This window comes from Prionailurus viverrinus, chromosome B3, assembly GCF_022837055.1.
Source record: "Prionailurus viverrinus isolate Anna chromosome B3, UM_Priviv_1.0, whole genome shotgun sequence".
Taxonomy (NCBI): domain Eukaryota; kingdom Metazoa; phylum Chordata; class Mammalia; order Carnivora; family Felidae; genus Prionailurus; species Prionailurus viverrinus.
In genome coordinates, this window is record NC_062566.1 from 44186167 (window position 1) to 44205329 (window position 19163).

The window sequence follows — 19163 nt, forward strand, 5'->3', positions numbered from 1 at the left end:
CGGCCAGTCGGGAGCCCCTGTTGGAGGCGCGAGCGGCTCGCGGGCGCTGCGGGGGCGCGCGGGCAGAGCTGTGGGCGACTCTCCTGGCACACGCCCCTCCTCGCAGCGCTCCCTGAGCCGCAGGCTGCAGGGCCGTGGCGCCCGCTGTCCACTCATCCCCCTTTCTCCTCGCGCCATTGTCCGGGCTCCGGCCGCGTCCCAGCGTCCGCTACCAGCCGCAGTTCCGCGCCGCCCGCCCGGGCCGCCGCGGCGCACGTGGCTTTATTTATATTGTTTCCTTAGTGGCAGCCTTGCCACGCAGGGGGCGCCGCGGTTTCTCGCGGCTTCCCCTTTTTGCAGTGGGGTTTCCTCCACGTTTTAGGGCTAGGGGAAAAAAATGGGTGAACTCAGCGTCCAGGTCAGCGCCCCGAGTGCCCCCATTTTCCAGGATCCAGATCAAGAGAGGAGGAGACAGGAGGGGTGGAATTGGAAAGACAAGAGGGTTGGAAGGTGCGTGGCTGATTTCTGCTCTGGAGGGGAGGAAGGTATTTAAAGAGTCCCCCCCCCCCCACACACACACCCCACCCCTTGTAGCCAGGTGTTTTGGGGCAGGGCCTGAAGTGTGTACGAACGTGAAGATTCCTCCAAACTCCAGGTTAGCCTTGTGCAAACTTGGATGAACTAATTTTTCTCGTTTGTGTCTGTGTTGGTTTACCCTCAAAGAGATAAAAATGTAAAGTGGATGTGGTGGTTGCAGGAGACGGGGAGGAGAGATGTTCAGGAGAACGGGTACAGGTTACAAACCCCCCGACTTTCCTCTTCTCTGGACGAATTAGTTTTTGTTAACACGAAAAAAGGATCAAAGTCAGATGTGACTCGGAAACACAATGGGCGCCTTCCGGAGCGGTCCTCGAAGCGCCGGGCTGTTAGGGTCGCTCGAGTAATCCCAGGCATACGTTAGAGGTCCGCAGCCCTAGCGTGGGAGCGTGACTAGTGTGTAAGTTTTCCCGAGGACCTGCCTTGATGAGAAACAGATCAATCCCGGGAATTTGTAATCATGGATTCAGAACATCAGAAGGAAGATTGAATGTCCCAAAACTCCTAACACTCTCCAAGCAATATGCCAGACTTTAGCTGGCCTTTGCACCGAATGCAAGAGGTGACAGGGTATTAGGTGGTCATTGCATGCCTTCTCCTGGCAGGGACAGTGTGTATGCTTAGGATGAAGCCTTTCCTCTTCTCATAAAAATGTGTATTGGTTGATTAAGCAATCTCCTATCCCTGTTAGACTGTTAGGACCAATTAGTCACGCACTTTTTTCCAGCAGTTGGTGGTTCTAAAAAAAAAAGAAAGAATAAAAAGAAATAAAAGTTTTCTAATCCGATCATCCCCTGAGTACAATCACCAAGAGTTACCAATATTTCAAAGTTGACTGTCCATTAAATACCTACCTTACTCTGCCAATAGTAAGTAAATGGTTCTTTTTCAAGGAGAGGAGATAGAGTCTTTGCTGTAAAAGGACAGATATAAAGATGCAAACTTGTAATTTGTCACAAAAGATAAACGTACTTCCCAAAGGAGTAGGTGCCAAGGGGTCCAAAACACTTCAAGGGACAAGGAAATAAACTTGCTTGTTCACAGAGTTGGGAGTTTTGCTAATGATTTCTTGTAAAATTAGACTTTTACGACTTACTCTGTTCAAGATCTTTTTTGACAAGCTTGTAAAAGTAGCAAACAGCTTGTGCTTTCCTGATGATTTTGATACTCTAGCAAGGAACTTGAGAACACGATTCTTACAAGGCAGAGAAGATCATGAAATCTTCCCTATGTTTTTAGAGTGGATGTAAAAGGTGATTTTCTGATTTGTTGAAAAGGTTTGCTGAAGCTTAGATTGGTTTATTAAGGTATTTATAAGGTAACTAATGTGGTTTGTTAAACTTTGTCATGTTACACCCTGCATACGTGTGTTACCATTGTGTGTTAAGAAATGATTTTATACCTATAATTCTGGATATGCCCCCCTTTTTTCCTTATAGGAGTGTGGTGCTTTAGTGAACTGTTTTTTATAAAAGAACCACAGGATGTAACTGTCACAAGAAAGGACCCAGTCATTTTAGATTGCCAGGCTCATGGAGAAGTTCCCATTAAGGTCACATGGTTGAAAAATGGAGCAAAAGTGTCTGAAAATAAACGGATCCAGGTCCTGTCTAACGGCTCGTTATACATCAGTGAAGTGGAAGGCAAGCGAGGAGAGCAGTCTGATGAAGGATTTTATCAGTGCTTGGCAGTGAACAAATATGGAGCCATTCTTAGTCAAAAAGCACATCTTACGTTGTCAAGTAAGTATTTAAATTCTTCGTTGTTTGACACTTTTCATGGCTACATTTTGATGATATTTTTGATACACCAAGTGCTAACCCTGAAAATCACACAAACATTAACAATTACCTGGAGTAGTAGTTGATGCTAACTAAAGCATGCAGGAAAATTTGAGAAAAAATAAATAAATTTGGATGAGTGATTAAGAACAAAAGTCAGGTTAGGTTTAGAACACCTAAGTCTGTAGAAGTGGCTTTATAAATTTAAGTGTTTGACATTATGGGAAGAGTTGGTTGTAAAAGTTTGGCTAAAACAGCAAAAGTTCTAAAATCTCATCTTTCGTAAATTAATAATTAAAATTTAAAAATCACAAGCAAATCTTCCTGCTTCGTAGATGGCCCTTGAGTGCTAAATCTTTCTTAAAGCCCAACCTTCCATTTCTCCGAGTGCTTTAAGATCACTCATGTTGCTTTTTAATTGTAGAGAGGGCATTGGCCAGTAATTCTCAAGCCTTTGAAGTATTCCTAGTCTTTTTCTGCTGGGAAAGAAAGAGGTTAAGGCCATTTCCATATTATGCTTAATGGATTTAAACCAGATCTTGCCCCCTTTATTCCAGTTGTCATAAAGTTTGCTGTCTAATGATTTCCTTTGTATGAACAGCCCCATCAGATCAGCCATTTGTCCAAGTGATCCAGTGGTTGGTGTCTGACCTGATATGTTGGGTGTAAAGATGGGCGTAGGATAGACGGGGATCTCCTTGTTCCCACTGAGGCTTTCCACCTTCTCAGGGGATCTGACATGCAGCACTCAAAATGACAATAGGCAGTGTAAATCTTAAAATAACAACTGTATCTTAAAAACAGTTTTTACAGGCATCCTAGCTACATTCTTTTGTTGATACACAAAAGATAGATTTTGTGCTACACCAACAAATTGATCATTTACAGGATGAACAATAGGAAGAGGGAGCTCTTAAGATAAAAACTTAATCTTAAGGAACTAGTTTCTTCAGGGCCTACACAGTTGAAATTTAGGGAGGTATTGGCAGGGGTTTTCTAGGTGACTCACTATGCCATAATAGTGTATGGCAATGTATATGCTACCATTGTATTAGTATTTATTTTACTTGTGCAATAATGATTAACTGTAGAAAATAAGTTGCAAGCAAGTATGTTTATATTGAAATATGTCAGAAAAGTAGAAGAGTTTCTAATTTTAGCCCCTCCCCAGAGTAGCAAAAAGCTCAGAATTTCTGATAAACTTTCTCTTTTGTTTTCCATAATCAGTGGCCAGTAATCATTTTGTTGTCGAGTGATGTTTTTTTCTGTACTGTGCTGTTTTCAGGACAATGTGCTTTTTATGCTTATGTTTGGTTGATTTAATTTTTGTGTAACATAAAGTTGTTCTATTGACTTGTAAATTTTTCACCTTTTCAGTGTTGTGGAAAATGTTTCATTCCCAGGAGATGTAGCTTGTATTTCTTTCCTGGAGAGGAGAGGAACAGGATAGAAAGGTGGAGGGAGGCAGATGGGCCTTGAAAGGATGAAGCATTTATCATGACCACACACTATTTCCAGGACCTCCTTAGAAGCCTGACCAAAAAAAAAATTCTAGGGCACCGAGAAATACCTTGAACACACACACAGCTTTGAAGTCTGAATAGCATAGTGAGTGTTATTAACATTGAAACAAATTTAGTGCTGGCTTTTTGAGCATCTTTTGATTTTTGTAACTTTGTAAAAAATAATGGATAATAAATATTAGATGTGAATCATTTTGAAAGCTGTTGTAGTGAGGTTGTTTTCATATAATGAATAGGGGAAAAAAACCTTTCTAGTGAAACTATGTAGAACTTTGCTCTGCTGTTAAATGTCAACTGTAGTCAGTTACAGGGACCACACTTCATAGGCACACATTTTATTTAACTCCGCGGAGGTATTTTGCTAGGACATTGCATTCAGTATTACAGATTTAAAATTAATGCATGCATAGTGGTTTTAGATTTCCCTTTAGAAATTTGAGACTTCTTAGAGATTCTGAATTCACAAAGTTAGTTTTGATATTTAAGAAGCAATGTCCAATGATGTGGGCTGAAATGACTTTGTCCTATGTTCAGAGTAAAGACGTTATACATATTAAACAGGAAGAGGATAGGCATTAAATGGACATTCTGTTTTGCTTTTTTTTTTTTAAGCTAGTTCTCCTAGTTATTGATAGCAGCAGGGTGCAAGTGTGTTCTTTTTATTTTCTAATCAAAGATTTGTCAGCAAAGCCTATCTTTTGGCTCAGAAGTGTAATAATACAGCGTCTGAAACTCTAAAACTTTAATCTGCACAAGTTTAGATTTTTAACACACGGGCAATCAAGTCTTGGTTTCTAAACTTAGGAACTAGAAGCTGAAAGTTGCACTCTAGGCAAGAATTCCATTATTCATGTGTAAATTAGGAATTCACAGGGTTAAAAGGTTAGAAACTGGCCAGGATGAGGTTTACCCTTGTGATAAAGAGCAGATGACCCTCATTCATTGGCCAAAGCTTTCATGTAGCTCTTCTGCAAAGTTAGTTATTGCCATGAATTGTTCTTGAGGAATGCAGAAATTCAAATGTGAACAGGCCTTTCCTTAAGTGTCACTATGGAGCCTTATCTCCAAAGCACATCAGAGCTGGCTGCAGGGACAAGGTTCCTCCCCAAAGGCCTGGAGGCTTGCTTTCCTGTTGTTCATCCAAGCACAAAAGAATTTGTCTAACTTAGTTTTTCTAAGGCATCCCATTTTTAAAGGAAAGTATAGGGTTAAAGTAATATTTAGGTGTTTTAAAAAGATAATCCTTTTTATGGATAGGCATTTTAGCTGTTTTACATTTTCACGAAATTAGGATAGAAAGGGGAATGTGTGGGAGGCCCTTTTTCTGGTTGTATGCAAAGCAAGAACAGAGGATTAAGCGGTTTCCTATAAATTTCAGTGTTTTTAGCTTTTAGCAAATAGAATTTTCACTTTCACAGGTGCTAAATCTTCACTCTAAATAATTTAAATATTTTAGTAGTAAGAAATAATCTGTGGGCATTTTGATGTTTCTTGCATTCTTAACATTAAAGTAAGATAAATTTCATAGGAAAGCATTAGTGTTGTAAAATGGTCTCATATTTCAACAAGTTTAAATGAAGATAAGAGAAGAGACATTGGAGAGAAGTAAAGGAGGAGGCGGGTTGTGTTCTGTGATGTGTAAAAGACTGGCTGTAAGCTAGTGATTGAACAGGAAGCTAGTTGTTTATTTCCTTTCCATAAAAGGTGGAAATTGAAGTCTTTGGATAGAGGGAAAGAGAACATAAAGCTGGTTTATATTTCTTAGGTATTTCAGGACTGTTCACATGGGTGAAAAATAATTTTTAAAGTGAGTATTTGTAGCTGGAAGACCATAGTATTGTAACTTTATGATTTTTTTTTTCAAAATTTTGAGGTTAGTTTTGGCATCTACAAAGTTGGGGTGGAGGAGGGGGAAGATGGTCTGTTTCTATACCTTTACATGGCAATAGTGATTTCTTTTAAAAGGATGTAGTTTGTTTTCCATGGATAAAATGTTTATCACTTCAATTTAAATGGAGATGACCTTGAGAGGTTTTTTGGTGTTGTTCTTGTTAGATTAATGAAAAACTGTTCTATGAGTGTGATTTCTGTTTTGAAGAGTAATACATAAATTATAACCCAAAGTTGATGTTGAATGAGTTCAGACATATTGAGAACATTTAATGATTCACATTTAAAAAAAAAAAGGTGCGTGGTTGAAAAGAGAAAGATGGGGCGCCTGGGTGGCGCAGTCGGTTGAGCGTCCGACTTCAGCCAGGTCACGATCTCGCGGTCTGTGAGTTCGAGCCCCGCGTCGGGCTCTGGGCTGATGGCTCGGAGCCTGTAGCCTATTTCCGATTCTGTGTCTCCCTCTCTCTCTGCCCCTCCCCCGTTCATGCTCTGTCTCTCTCTGTCCCAAAAATAAATAAACGTTGGAAAAAAAAATTTAAAAAAAAAAAAAAAAAAAAAAAAGAAAAGAGAAAGATAAGCACTGGGAGAGTGTTAGCCTACATTTTGGATTTTATTAATGATCAGGAACCCAAGAGGAAGCTTTTTGCTACATTGTTACTTTTTATTGAGCTTTGTAGGTGCTGTAAAGGGTAGAGCTTCTCTTACATGTGTGCAATTCACTTCAAGCTCTAATTCAAGAGTAGTAGCAAAAGTAAAGGTCATTTGATTTCAGAAAAATAAGACAGAACTGAGGTATTGAGAGAGACCAATCTACCAACACTGTAGGTAAGGTTTACATGATGCTTTCTGGGATCCGAGGTCTTTAAAGAGAAGCGGTGATAGTTCAGAAGTGTATGTTTAACTTAAAATTCGACCATCTTAAAATTGCTTCAATCAGAGAAGTAAAAGCACATAGAGTTCTACAGGCTTATATACGATGACACTTAGTTCTTTAAGTCTGTCTACTTAAAAGGTTTATCAGGTACCTGATAATCTCTGGGTAATGGAACCAGTTTTTCCCACTTTGCACTTGATTAGTGGGGATCATTTCTCATCTTCAGAACCTGTAACACTATCTCACTGTTGTTCATAGTTGTTGGATTTTAAATTTTATAACCAAGCAGGATCCATTAAGGGGTATAATTATGATTTGCTTTAAGATGTATATAAGTTTGTTTATTTTATTTCTGTCCAGCCTCTTAATGGAATTTTGCAAGGGCATTTGGTATGCCCTCTTTTGTCAGCTATCTCTGATTATTCTAAAGAAAGGGTCTCACTCTCAGCTGTTGTTTGCCAAGGGATTTGTTGTCATTGCTCCTGAATTTAACAGCTGGGCCTATTGATGGAGTCCAAAGCAATTTAAAAGAACACCAAAAAACCAAAGAACAACAACAAAAAAACAAACAAAACACAAAAAACAACCAAATCTTTTAAGCAAGGTGTTAGGTTGAAGGAGTATTTCAATTAATAAATAAATGTATTTGAGGTTACTTTTTTGAAAAGCCTAATATTCCTAGCTACAATTTTGAGAGGTGATTTTTCTCTCTCATAGGCAGATTTGCTCACTTAGGATTGATTACTTTCAGCTTTTAAATTGGCATTTTCTGTGCTCACTTTGGCAGCACATATACTAAATTGGCATTTTCTATTTATATGAAAAATAATCAATAATGTTGGACATTTTGTTGAGGGTCATACTTGAATTTTAAGAACAGCTGTGGTTATGGAGATGTTTTAAGAGAAAACTTAAAAATTGTACCCCAGCTTAAGTTGTCACTTTCAATCAAGACTATTTTAATACTTCTGATTGTCCAGACTCTTTAGTAAAGCATTTTTTAAATCATCATTTAAAATTGGTAAATAAGAGAGTAAGAAGAAGACACAGTTGTGATCACTGAACAATAAATATTGGCAGTTGCATTAACATGATAGTCTGCACATAGCAGTCTCACAGCCAGCAGTTGCAAAAAAGGTAAAAATGTACTAACTTACCTTCAGTGGCTGTAATTCTGTAGCCAAGTGAATCGCTCCAGGGATATGTATTGCAGAGAATAAAGGTGTCATCCTCACAAAGGTCTCTGACACTAATCTGACAAATACTTTCCTGACTTTTACATTCCTTTTTTCTTTTTTTCACCTCTGGTTCTCAGAAACTGCTTTTGATGAGCTTTAAAAGCAAAATTCTTATAGACTGAGCAAAAGGCATGACTTAAAAATGTTTATTCTTTCAGTTTCTGGAGGGTTTGCCCTTTATGCATGTTTGTGTGTATTTGTCTGTGTATGTATATGTATGTATGTATTGCTTTAGCATTTGTGATTGGATTAATCAAGTAACTATTGGAGAATACAATCATTATCAGGGTTCTGGTTTCAAACTTGTATCCTCACTGGGCTTATTTCTAAGGGACTGATGGAAGGGAAATTTTCTTTTAAAGATTCACTTTATGAAATGATAATAAATCCCAGTTTAGAATAGTGTGATCGTTTTTGTGTGTGTGTTTTTAATGATACTGCTTTATATAGGCTACTTTCTCTAAATCATATTCTTTTGGAGTGATCCTCCACAATGGCCTTTGTATTATTTTGTGGTCTTTTTGGTACTACTCAAAATGGATCTTTCACTCCACCAACCTTAAAAAACAATAACAACAAAAAAGATACTGTATTTCCTGTGGATTGCATTTCTCAGGGTTTCTCAGCTTTGGTGAGATTGACATTTGGGGCTAGGTAATTCTTCATTGAGGAAGCTGCCTTACGCAATGTAGGATGTACACCAGCATCCCTGGTCTGTGCATACCAGATGCCAGCAGCACCCCTTCCCAGTTGTGAAAACCAAAAAACGCGTTGTGGGAAGCAAAACCACCCCTGGTTGAGAACTACTGATGTTTCTGACAGAGGTGGAAAACTTTCCAAGTGATACTGGGCCATTACTTATTTTAATGGTGTCTGTTTTATGCTTGATAATCTACTTTTTTTGGGTGTTAACAGCGCTAAATTTATTGATTGAAGAAGTAGTTACTATTTTTAAGTATTGTGAAGGAAGCTTGATTAAGAAAAATGTGTTTGGGTCATTTTTTGTCTGAGTGTGAGTGATGTCGTCTCTCCATTCCTTATTCACACAAGGTACATTTAAGCCTGCTATTAAGACTTCACTCTTCTATAGGTCCATTCATTTTGATTGTAGTATTTAGATCTTTTCTTGAGGATATCTAGTCAAAGAGTAAATGCAAATTGCAGTGAACCCTGTTTATTCAGTGCATTTTATTTTCTTGATGTGCTGGGCATGGTAGTTGAAAAAATACGATAAATCTCCATGTGTGGTAAATATTAAAAAAACATCTTTTGTGATGATCTGCATAGACACAAGTAAAACTGTATGAGGTTAAAAGCCCAGAGAATAACATTTGCTGTGTGGTAGGTGGTTCTTTGAGTGAATGGTGAACAGAAATCTTTTCAGCTGACTCAACAGTACCAGAGACTGACTTTGGGCAGAAGCAATTTAACTTTCTCTAGATAATGATGCAAAGATGGTAGTGTCTTGAGAGGGAATCAAGGGTAAGTAAAGGGAAAATAATTAGACACTATAGTATGTTAACTAGCACACAGAAAGTTGCAGGCAAATTTTGAGTGGTTATTATGAAGTACTTGTTTTAGATTACTTAATAGCAGTGGGTGGGGATTTCATACTCTGCATCTTTCTCAAAGTATCACTCTTTGTGTTTGGCTTTCGTTTTGGTTAGCTATTTTTGCTAGTTAATATTGCTGTATGCAGTTGGTCAGCTGTAGGGCCAGTAGCCACTGGTTGCCCAAGTGGCCATTGAGATGGATGAAGGAGGGAGCATAATCTCTTCATGAGTGGCTCTAGTGCTGAACAAGGATGGCTGAACATTAGCTTTGTGTGTTCTACTCCAAAAAAAGTGCTTGGAGTAGAACAAATCATCAGTTCAAATTAGAAGAGAAAAATGCACATTCCCTTATGTTTAAGGAAAATAATATTCATGTCAAAATAGAATTTTGGTGTTCTTCAGTTCTTGTTTTCTTATTCTTGTAGTCATTTCATAAAGAAACTATGAAGTTGACAGGTGCCAATAACTTGTAAATATTCTTAATGCTGCTATAGATTTGAAATGAACCAAGCAAGCTTGGTTCTAACTTTATTTTTTTAATATTTATGTACTTATTTTTGAGAGAGAGAAAATCCCAAGCAGGCTCCATGCTATCAGTGCAGAGCGTGCCGCAGGGCTCAATCCCACGAACCCGTGAGATCATGACCTGAGCTGAAATCAAGAGTCAGATGCTTAACTGACTACCCACCCAAGTGTCCCCCTGCTGCTATATTTTTCAGTTCAGTTGCTCAGAGCAGTGGTGGAAAAGCAGAAGGACAAAAGACCAAAGAACCAATCATTTATTTCTTCTCCATTGCTGGTGACATATGACTGTAGACAAACCACTTAATCATTCTGATCCCTACCTGTCTATATGTAAAACTGGGTAGTTGGGGGGAAAAAAGGAGGGGGGGATGGATGTTGAGCAACACAGTACTCTTATTTTTTTAATTCGGTTATTGTAATTCTAAGTAAATGGCCAATAAATTATATTTTTTTTTTTTTTTTTAAATTTTTTTTTTCAACGTTTATTTATTTTTGGGACAGAGAGAGACAGAGCTTGAACGGGGAGGGGCAGAGAGAGAGGGAGACACAGAATCGGAAACAGGCTCCAGGCTCTGAGCCATCAGCCCAGAGCCCGACGCGGGGCTCGAACTCCCGGACCGCGAGATCGTGACCTGGCTGAAGTCGGACGCTTAACCGACTGCGCCACCCAGGCGCCCCTAAATTATATTTTTTACAAGACTGAGTCCAATCATATGTTGTAAGAGAATGATTTAAGTCATTGAGAGAAAATTAAAACAGCTTGACCATTATTTAACTTAGTACTTTTAAGAATTCATAGTCTTGCCATGAATCATAGGGGAATCTGTTTTGGTGGGTGGGGGGAGTCTTAAACCAGTACTGATTCATTTGAATTAGTACTATTTTTAAGTACTATTTTTAATAGTACTATTTTTAAGTACTATTTTTAAGTATTTATTTTATAGAAAAATAAGTTACTTTGGCAGTGGGCAGTTCAGAATAGTTGGGCCCTTTGAAGGTTGGCATAGTATATGAAAGATGTAACTTCACAAATGTGTCTGGTTTTGCTAACAATTAATAGTGTATTCTGATATTTATTGACTCTGTTTTAAAAAAAATAGTGCTAGTTTCATCTTAACAGCTTTGCTAGTATATTAGCAAATATACTAATATTAGTATACTATTAGTATATATTAGTATATATATTAGCAAATATTAGTATATTTAGTATATTCTACTAAAATAGATTATACTGCCTCCTCCCACCCACCACCAATTCCTATTAAGAATGATAAGGTTTAATTTTTCCCCCAGCCTTCAAACTGAGTTAGCTTGAGTCCCTCTGATTGGATTTAAAGTAACTCCAATTAAAATATTGACCTCAAAGTGAACACATAATAAGAAAAAAAATGCTTTGATGTTGGTATTGCTGTTTTGGTATTTCTTTTTAAAAGAGAGATGACAACTTTTTAAAAATAATTTTAACAGTTAAATATATTTACTGGTTTTTAAAAATAAAGCTCATTTTTTATGTGTTCAAGAAACATATGCTTAACATATGTTTTGTATGTTAAATAAAGCTCATTTTTATATGTTCCATGCTGTCCTAGTAATACTTTTATCATAATTTTACTTGAGGGATCAACCTCAGTAAAGCAGCAAGATTACCAAAAAGTTTCACCAGAATATTATTAAAGTTATCCCAGTGATGGAATACGATTTCTTCAAAACCTGCAAGGATCTTTACCTGGATGATTTGCCACATTTTTAGAAATCTGTGATAATATATGAAAGGTAGTATACCAGTAGGAGAAACTTGGTGAAATTTAAGTTTAATTTTCAGTCCACCAGATGTCTGCTTGGAAGCTATGATATTTAGGGAGAGAATTTTACTGCTTAGGAAATGGTACACTGAGAAATTACAAGTGAATCCACAGTTGGTCAGTAGAGAAGTGACTGATTTCTTATACTAGAATTGACTCTTCTCAGGACAAAAAGAAGCTGACAATCAGAAGTTTTGCCCTGTTAAACAATTTTCAGAAGGGAATGACATTTTTAAAAATTGGAATGAAAGACCAAGAGAAAGTACATTATTATTTTTCTACTGATTTCCAAACTTTTAACGACTTGTTAAGATACTGGCCATGAACATTTTGAAGAGATAAGATTTTCTGAAACCTATAGTCAGTAGAAAGTCCTTGCTCCCTAATTTGTCTTGCGGTATCATTTAGCGTTCCTTCAACATGAGTTAAGATCAAACTTGTAGTCATAGAAATTTCTATTTCGCCAATAAGGATCATGAAGTTGGAAGGAGTACCTTGCCCAGGGGTACAGATGCTAGATCTGGGACCAGAGCTCAGGTTTGCTTAGAGTCTAGTCATGAATTTGCAGTGTTTAAGTTAAAGATTTTCTGGGACGCCTGTGTGGCTCAGTTGGTTAAGCGTTCTGACTTTGGCTCAGGTCATGATCTCACGGATCATGGGTTTGAGCCCTGTGTCGGGCTCTGTGCTGACAGCTCAGAGCCTGGAGCCTGCTTTGGATAATGCGTCTCCCTCTCTCTCTCTCCCCTCTCCTGTTCTTGCTCTGTCTCTCAAAAATAAGTAAACATTTTTAAAAAATTTTATCCTATGTATTATGTGGAAATGTATCCTTCTATATTCAAATATATTTCATCTAGTCCGGAATATAGAAAAGAGAATGGTAATGGAACTGACCCTGAGATTAAAGACACTTCTTTAATTTCTTAATATTTATTTTGAAAGTATGACTTTGGGGTGCCTGGATGGCTTAGTTGGTGAAGTGTTCAACTCTTGGTTTAGGCTCAGGTCTTTATCTTGTGGTTCATGAGATCCAGCTCCATCTGGCTCTGTGTTGACAGCATGGGGCCTGCTTGAGATACTCTCCCTCCCCTTGTCTCTCTGCCCCTCCCCTGCTCACGCTCTTTTGTGCTTGTGTATCCTCTTTCTCTCAAAAATAAATAAATAAACTTTTTTTTTTTTTTAAGTATGACTGAAAAAAAACAAAGTATGACTTGGGGTGCCCGAACGGCTGAGTCATTTGAGCATTTGACTTCTGCTTAGATCAAGATCTCTTGGTTCCTGAGTTTGAGCTCCCCCATTGGGCTCACTGCTGTCGTGCAGAGCCCCTTGTGGATCCTCTGTCCCCCTCTCTCTCTGCCTCTCCCCTGCTCACACACCACACTCTCTCTCTCAAAAAAAGAAAAGTATGACTATCAATGCACAACTCACCCTTTACTACTGTATTTGTATAAGGTTTTGTTGTTGATGGTGATGTAGTAAATAGGCAATTTTGAAATAAAATCACTAATGTGTTTCTATTTAAAATGTCCTGTAACGCTTCATGGAATTTCTTTTCCTGTGTATAACCTCAGTGCAGTGAGATTGACTTCCAGTCCTTTTAGAAGTTTGGCAGTTGTTGATATATTTGTACAAATGGAAGTTTGAGCTAAAGCAGTGGTTTTCAATGTATTTTTAAATAACCTCCAATCGAGTGAGGCTCTTTCATAGTCAAAAGGTTGAGATTTGGGGTGTCTGGGTGGCTCAATTGGTTAAGTATCTGACTTTTGATTTCAGCTCAGGTCATGATCTCATGGTTTGTGAGATCCAGCCCTGAGTTGCGCTCTGTGCTGACAGTGTGGAGCCTACTTGGGATTCTCTCTCTCCTTCTCTTCTCTCTCTCTCTCTCCCCTGCTCTCTGTCTCTTTCACACACACACTCCCTCTCTCTCAAAATAAATAAACACTTAAAAAAGAAAAAAAAGGTTGAGATTTAAATAAATGGTTGATTATGTGTCATTATTATTATCTCCTGGAAAAATGGGCATAGTGATAGCCTATGTGTAGCATGGAAATTTTTTTAGTAGCAGTTTTATTGAGCTAGAATGCATAGATCACAGATTTCATCTTTTGAAAGTGTTTATTATTCTTTGTGTTTTATGCATCTGTCACCACCATTTAATTCAACAGTATATTCATCACCCCAAAAAGAAACCACACCTCCCGGTTGTCCCTTCACCTACACCCTGGAACCACTAATCTAATTTCTCTCTCTGGGTTTGCCTATTCTGGATGTATCATAAAAATAGAATTGTACAGTTTGTGGAGTTTTGTGTCTGGTTTCTTTCACTTAGCATAATATTTTCAAGGTTCATCCATGTTGTAGCATGTATCAGTACTTCATTTTCATGGTTGAATAAGATTCCATTGTATGATGCACTGCATTACATTAGTCTAGTCATCTGTTGATGAACAATTGGATTGTTCCTTCTTTTAGCTCTTGTAAGGAATTCTGCAGTGAACATGGGCATACAATTATCTGAGTCCCTGTTTTCACTTCTTTTGGGCATATGCCTAGGAGTGGAATTGCTAGATTATATGGTAATTCTACATTTAACCTTTTGGGGAGCCACCTAACAGTTTTCCATATCCCTGCACCATTTTATATTCCCACCACTAATGTGCAAGGGATTTAATTTTTCCATGGCCTCACCAATACTTGTTATTTTCCTTATTATTATTATTATCATTATCCTATAGTAAATGTGAAGTGTTATCTCATTGTGGCTTTGATTTGCATTTCACTAATGACTAGTGATCTTTTCGTGTATTTATTGGCCATTTGTAAATTTTTTTTTTGGAGAAGTATCTACTGCCCTTTTTTAAAAGTTGGTTGTTGATTTTTTGTTGTTGGGTTGTAGTAGTTTTTGTTTGTTTGTTTTTACATATTCTGGATATTAAACCCTTATCACTTTTATGATTTGCAAATATTTTCTCCAATTCTGTATTTTGTCATTTCACTTTTTTGATCACTTTCTGGTTAATGTCCTTTGATACACAAAGTTTTTAATTTTTATTAAATCCAATTTATTTTTTTTTTGTTGCTTATGCTTTGTTATACCCAAGAATCCATTGCCAAATCCAGTGGTAGGAATCCAACTTCACACTTTTGCATGTGGAAATCCAGTTGTCCCAGCACTGTTCACTGAAGAGACTATTCATCCCTTGTTTTTATTATTATTTTTTTATTAAGAGAGCACAAGCAAGGGAAAGGGGCAGAAGGAGAGAGAGAGAATCTTAAGCAGGCTCCATGCTCAGCACAAAGCTGGATGCAGAGCTCGATCCCATGACCCATGACTCATGAGATCACGACCCAAGCAGAAATCAAGAGTTGGCCACTTAACCGACTGCATGACCCAGGCATCCCTATTCATTCCTTATTGAATGGACTTGGCACCTTTGTTGAAATCTATTAGCCACAGACATGTAGTATTTATTTCTGGACTCTTGCTTCTATTCTGTTGGTCTGTATGTCTGCCTTTATGCCAGTACCATACTATTTTGATTATTGCAGTGTGAAGTAAGTTTTAAATTAGGAAACGTGAATATTCCAAATTTGGTCTTTCTTAAGACTATTTTGACTGTTCATAGCCCCCTGCAAGTCTACGAATTTTATGATTGGCTTCCCATTTCTGCATAAAAGAATCTTAGAATTTTGATTTGGATTGCTTTGAATGTGTAGAAAACTTGGGTAATACTGATATCTCAATAATATTAATTATAACTAATTAACAACAACATATTATTGAAAAAGTCCATGTATTCAGGTCTTTATTTTCATTCAGCAGTGTTTCATAGTTTTCAGTCTGCAAATCTTTCACCTTTTTAATGAAATTTATTCCTAGGTATTTTATTCTTTAAGATGCTTCTGTAAAATGGAATAGTTGACTGCTGGTGTGTGTAAGCACAATGGCTTTATGTGTGTTGATCTCATACCCCATAACTCGTCTGAATACATTTATTAGCTTTAGTAGCTGTCTTGTTGGTTCTTTGGAATTTTCCATATATAGAATCATGTTATCTGTGAACGATATAATTTTCCTTTTTTTTTTTTTTTTCTTTCTGGTTTGGATGCCTCTTATATCTTTTTCTTATCTAATTCCGCTGGCTAGAACTTCTAGTACAGTGTTGAATAGTCTGCACTTCCTGTTCCTAAAGCAAAAATATGGCTGTTATCACTGCAAAAACTGCAGCATCTGATGGGAAAGTGCTTATGTGTGGTACATACAGGTTACTAACAAGGCTTACCTCAAACAGTTTTGCAGAACTTGTCAGAAGTCTTGTAACTCTTACCAAGTGGAAAATATCACCTGTCAAGTAAATCAGATGTTTGCATTTTGTACCTGAATTGGGTGGTGGTAGAGTTTTAGTGTATGGGTATTTTTGTAAAAGAGGCTAGGTTTCCAGTAACCTCAGGTTTTCATTACTTTTTGGTAGGAGTTGTAGAAATAACATTCAACTGGAATATGGAGCCTCAGTGTAAGTTTCCTTCTGCTCTCAAAAATCTTGGTCAGGGGGCGCCTGGGTGGCTCAGTCAGTTAAGTGTCTGACTTCGGCTTGGGTCCTGATCTCCTGGTCTGTGAGTTCGAGCCCCTGGTCTGTGAGTTTGAGCCCCGCGTCGGGCTCTGTGCTGACAACTCAGAGCCTGGAGACTGCTTTGGATTCTGTCTCCCTTTCTCTCTGCTCCTCCCCCACTCACACTCTGTCTCTGTCTCCCAAATAAATAAACATTAAAAAAAATTAAAAAAAAAAATCTTGGTTATGTTAACCTCTTAAAATTCTATTACCTCACTTGCTGTGTGGAAGAATGATTATCTGCTACTCAGAGTCTAAGAGAAAGCAAACTGGGTAACTGGTTTCTAAAAAATACATATATGTATATATATATATGTATTACATATATGTATATATTTTCATATATATATGAAAAGCTTTCTGTGTTTCACCATTGAGTATGGTGTTAGCCATGGATTTTCCATAAAATCCATTTATCATGGTAAGGAAGTTCCTTTATATTTCTAGTTTTCTAGGTATTGTATGATGGAAAGGTGTTGGATTTTTTCACGTGCTTTTTCAGTGTCAGTTGCAGTGATCATAGAGTTTCTTTCCTTGTTCTGTTAATGTTGTATATTGATTTTTTTTTCTGTTTAACTACCTTGAATTCCTGGGATAAATGTCACTGGAATAAATCTCACTTGGTCAATACAGTCTTTTAAATATGGTATTAGATTGTTTGCTAATAGTTTCTTGAGATTTTGCATCTATATTTATAAAGATGTCTGTAATTTTCTTGTGATGTATATCTGGCCTTGACATTAGAGCTGGGCTCATAGAATGAGTTAGGAAGAGTTCTTTCCTCTTTGTTGAGAGAGTTTGTGAACATTTGTGTTAATTTTAATTTAAATAATGAAGCCATTTGGTCCTGGACTTTTCTTAGTTGGGAGGCTTTTGATTACTGGTTCAGTGTCATTACTCATTATAAGGCTATTGTGATTTTTAATTTTTGAGTCATTTAGATAATTTGTATGTTTTTAGAATTTGTACATTCATATAGTTTATCTAAATTATAGGTGTACAGTTCATGATATTGTCTTATAATCTTTTTTTTTGTAAAGTTGGTACTAATGTCCCCATTTTTGCTTCTTTATTGCTTCTTTTTTTTTCTTTGTCAGTCTAGCTCACTATTTGTTAATTTTGTTCATCTTTTCAAAGAACCAGTTGTTCCTGTTGATTGTCTTTGTTGTTTTTATAGCCTCTATTTTATTTATCTCCATTCTAATCTTTATTCTTTTCTTCCTTCTGTTAGCTTTGGGTTTAGTTTTTATTTTTTCTCATTCTTAAAGATGTAGTTAAGGTTATTGGTTTGAGACTTGTTTCTTATTTAATGTAAGCATTTACAGCTACAGATCTTCTGAGCACTGCTTCCACCAAAACTCCATAAGTTTTGGTGTGTTGTATTGTCATTTTCATTTGTCTCAAAGCATTTTTTTTCTTCTTTTTAAAAATTTCTTCTTATTGGGACACCTGGGTGGCTCAGTCGTCTAAGTCTCAGTTTTGGCTCAGGTTATGGTCTCATGGTTCATGAGTTTGAGCCCTGCATTGGGTTCTGTGCTGACAGTGCAGAGTCTGCTTGGGATTTCTCTTTCTCTCTTTCCCTCTCTCCCTCTCTCTCTGCCCTTCCCCGGCTTGCTTGCTCGCTCTCTCTGTCAAAAAAATAAACATTAAAAAAAACTGAAATTTCTTCTTAATATTTCTTCCTTGACCCATTGATTAATAGTGTGTTGTTTAATTTCCACTTCGCATGTGAGTTTTCCAGTTTTCCTTCTGTGCTTGTAATTGGAGAAGGTACCTTGTATGAATTTAATCTTTAAAAATGTATTGGGACCATTTGGTCTGTCCTGGGAATGTTCTATGTATACTTGAGGAGAATTTGTGTTCTCTTACTGGGTAGAGTGTCTTTATATGTCTATTAAGTCTAGTTAGTGTACAGTATTGTTCAAGTCCTCTATTTCCATATTGTTCTGTCTAGATGTTTTATCCATTGTTGAATGTGCTGTGCTGAAGTGTCCAACTATTATTATAGAACTATTTATTTCTCCCTCAATTCTGTCAGTGTTTGATATATTTTATATATATATGTGTATATATATATAACATATATATTATATATATTTTATATTTTTATACATGTATGGCTTTATATATACATGGATCAACTCTGTTGTTTGGTGCACATATGTTTAGAATTGTTGTATGTTCTTGATGAATTGACCCTTTTATTAGTATGTAATATCCTCCTTTGTCTCTTGTCATGGTGTTTTACTTAAAATCTATTTTGTCTGCTATTAGGACAGCCACCAGCTCTCTTTGAGTTATCATTTGCATGGAATATCTTTTCCCATCCTTTCACTCTCATCCGATTTATGTCATTGGCAATAAAATCAATCTCTTGTAGACAGCATATAGTTAGATCCTGGGTTTTTTAATCCAGTCTTCCAGCCTCTACCTTTTGATGGAGACTTTAATCCGTTTACATTTAATATATTTACTTATAAAGAAGGATTTCTGACATGTTGCTGTTTATTTCTGTACATCTTGTACCTTTTTGTCCCTCCTTTCTTCCACTACTACATTCTTTTTGGTTTTAGTTGATTTTGGTTAGTGAACCATTGTGACTGCCTTCTCATTTCTTTTGGTGTATATATTTAGGTTTTCTTTGTGGTTACCACAGAGATTACACTTAATATTCTGTATCTTAACAATCTAGTTTGAATTGATGCTACTTTAATTTCATTCTCCTGTGAAGTTCAGTCTCTCCTTTTATGTTACTGTGATACATTACATCTTTATACATGTGTTCCCAGTAATA

The 19163-nt window shown here is 37.1% G+C and overlaps 1 protein-coding gene across 1 annotated transcript in view; it reads left to right on the forward strand.

Annotated features, from left to right (window-relative positions):
• The first annotated feature begins 721 nt into the window (after positions 1–721).
• Positions 722–19163, forward strand: part of PRTG (protogenin) — a 124411-nt gene continuing 105969 nt past the window's right edge. The window contains exons 1-2 of the mRNA XM_047863017.1: positions 722–935; positions 2016–2318. Of these exons, the coding sequence (XP_047718973.1) occupies positions 722–935; positions 2016–2318 (517 nt within the window). The remainder of the gene's footprint in view (positions 936–2015; positions 2319–19163) is intronic.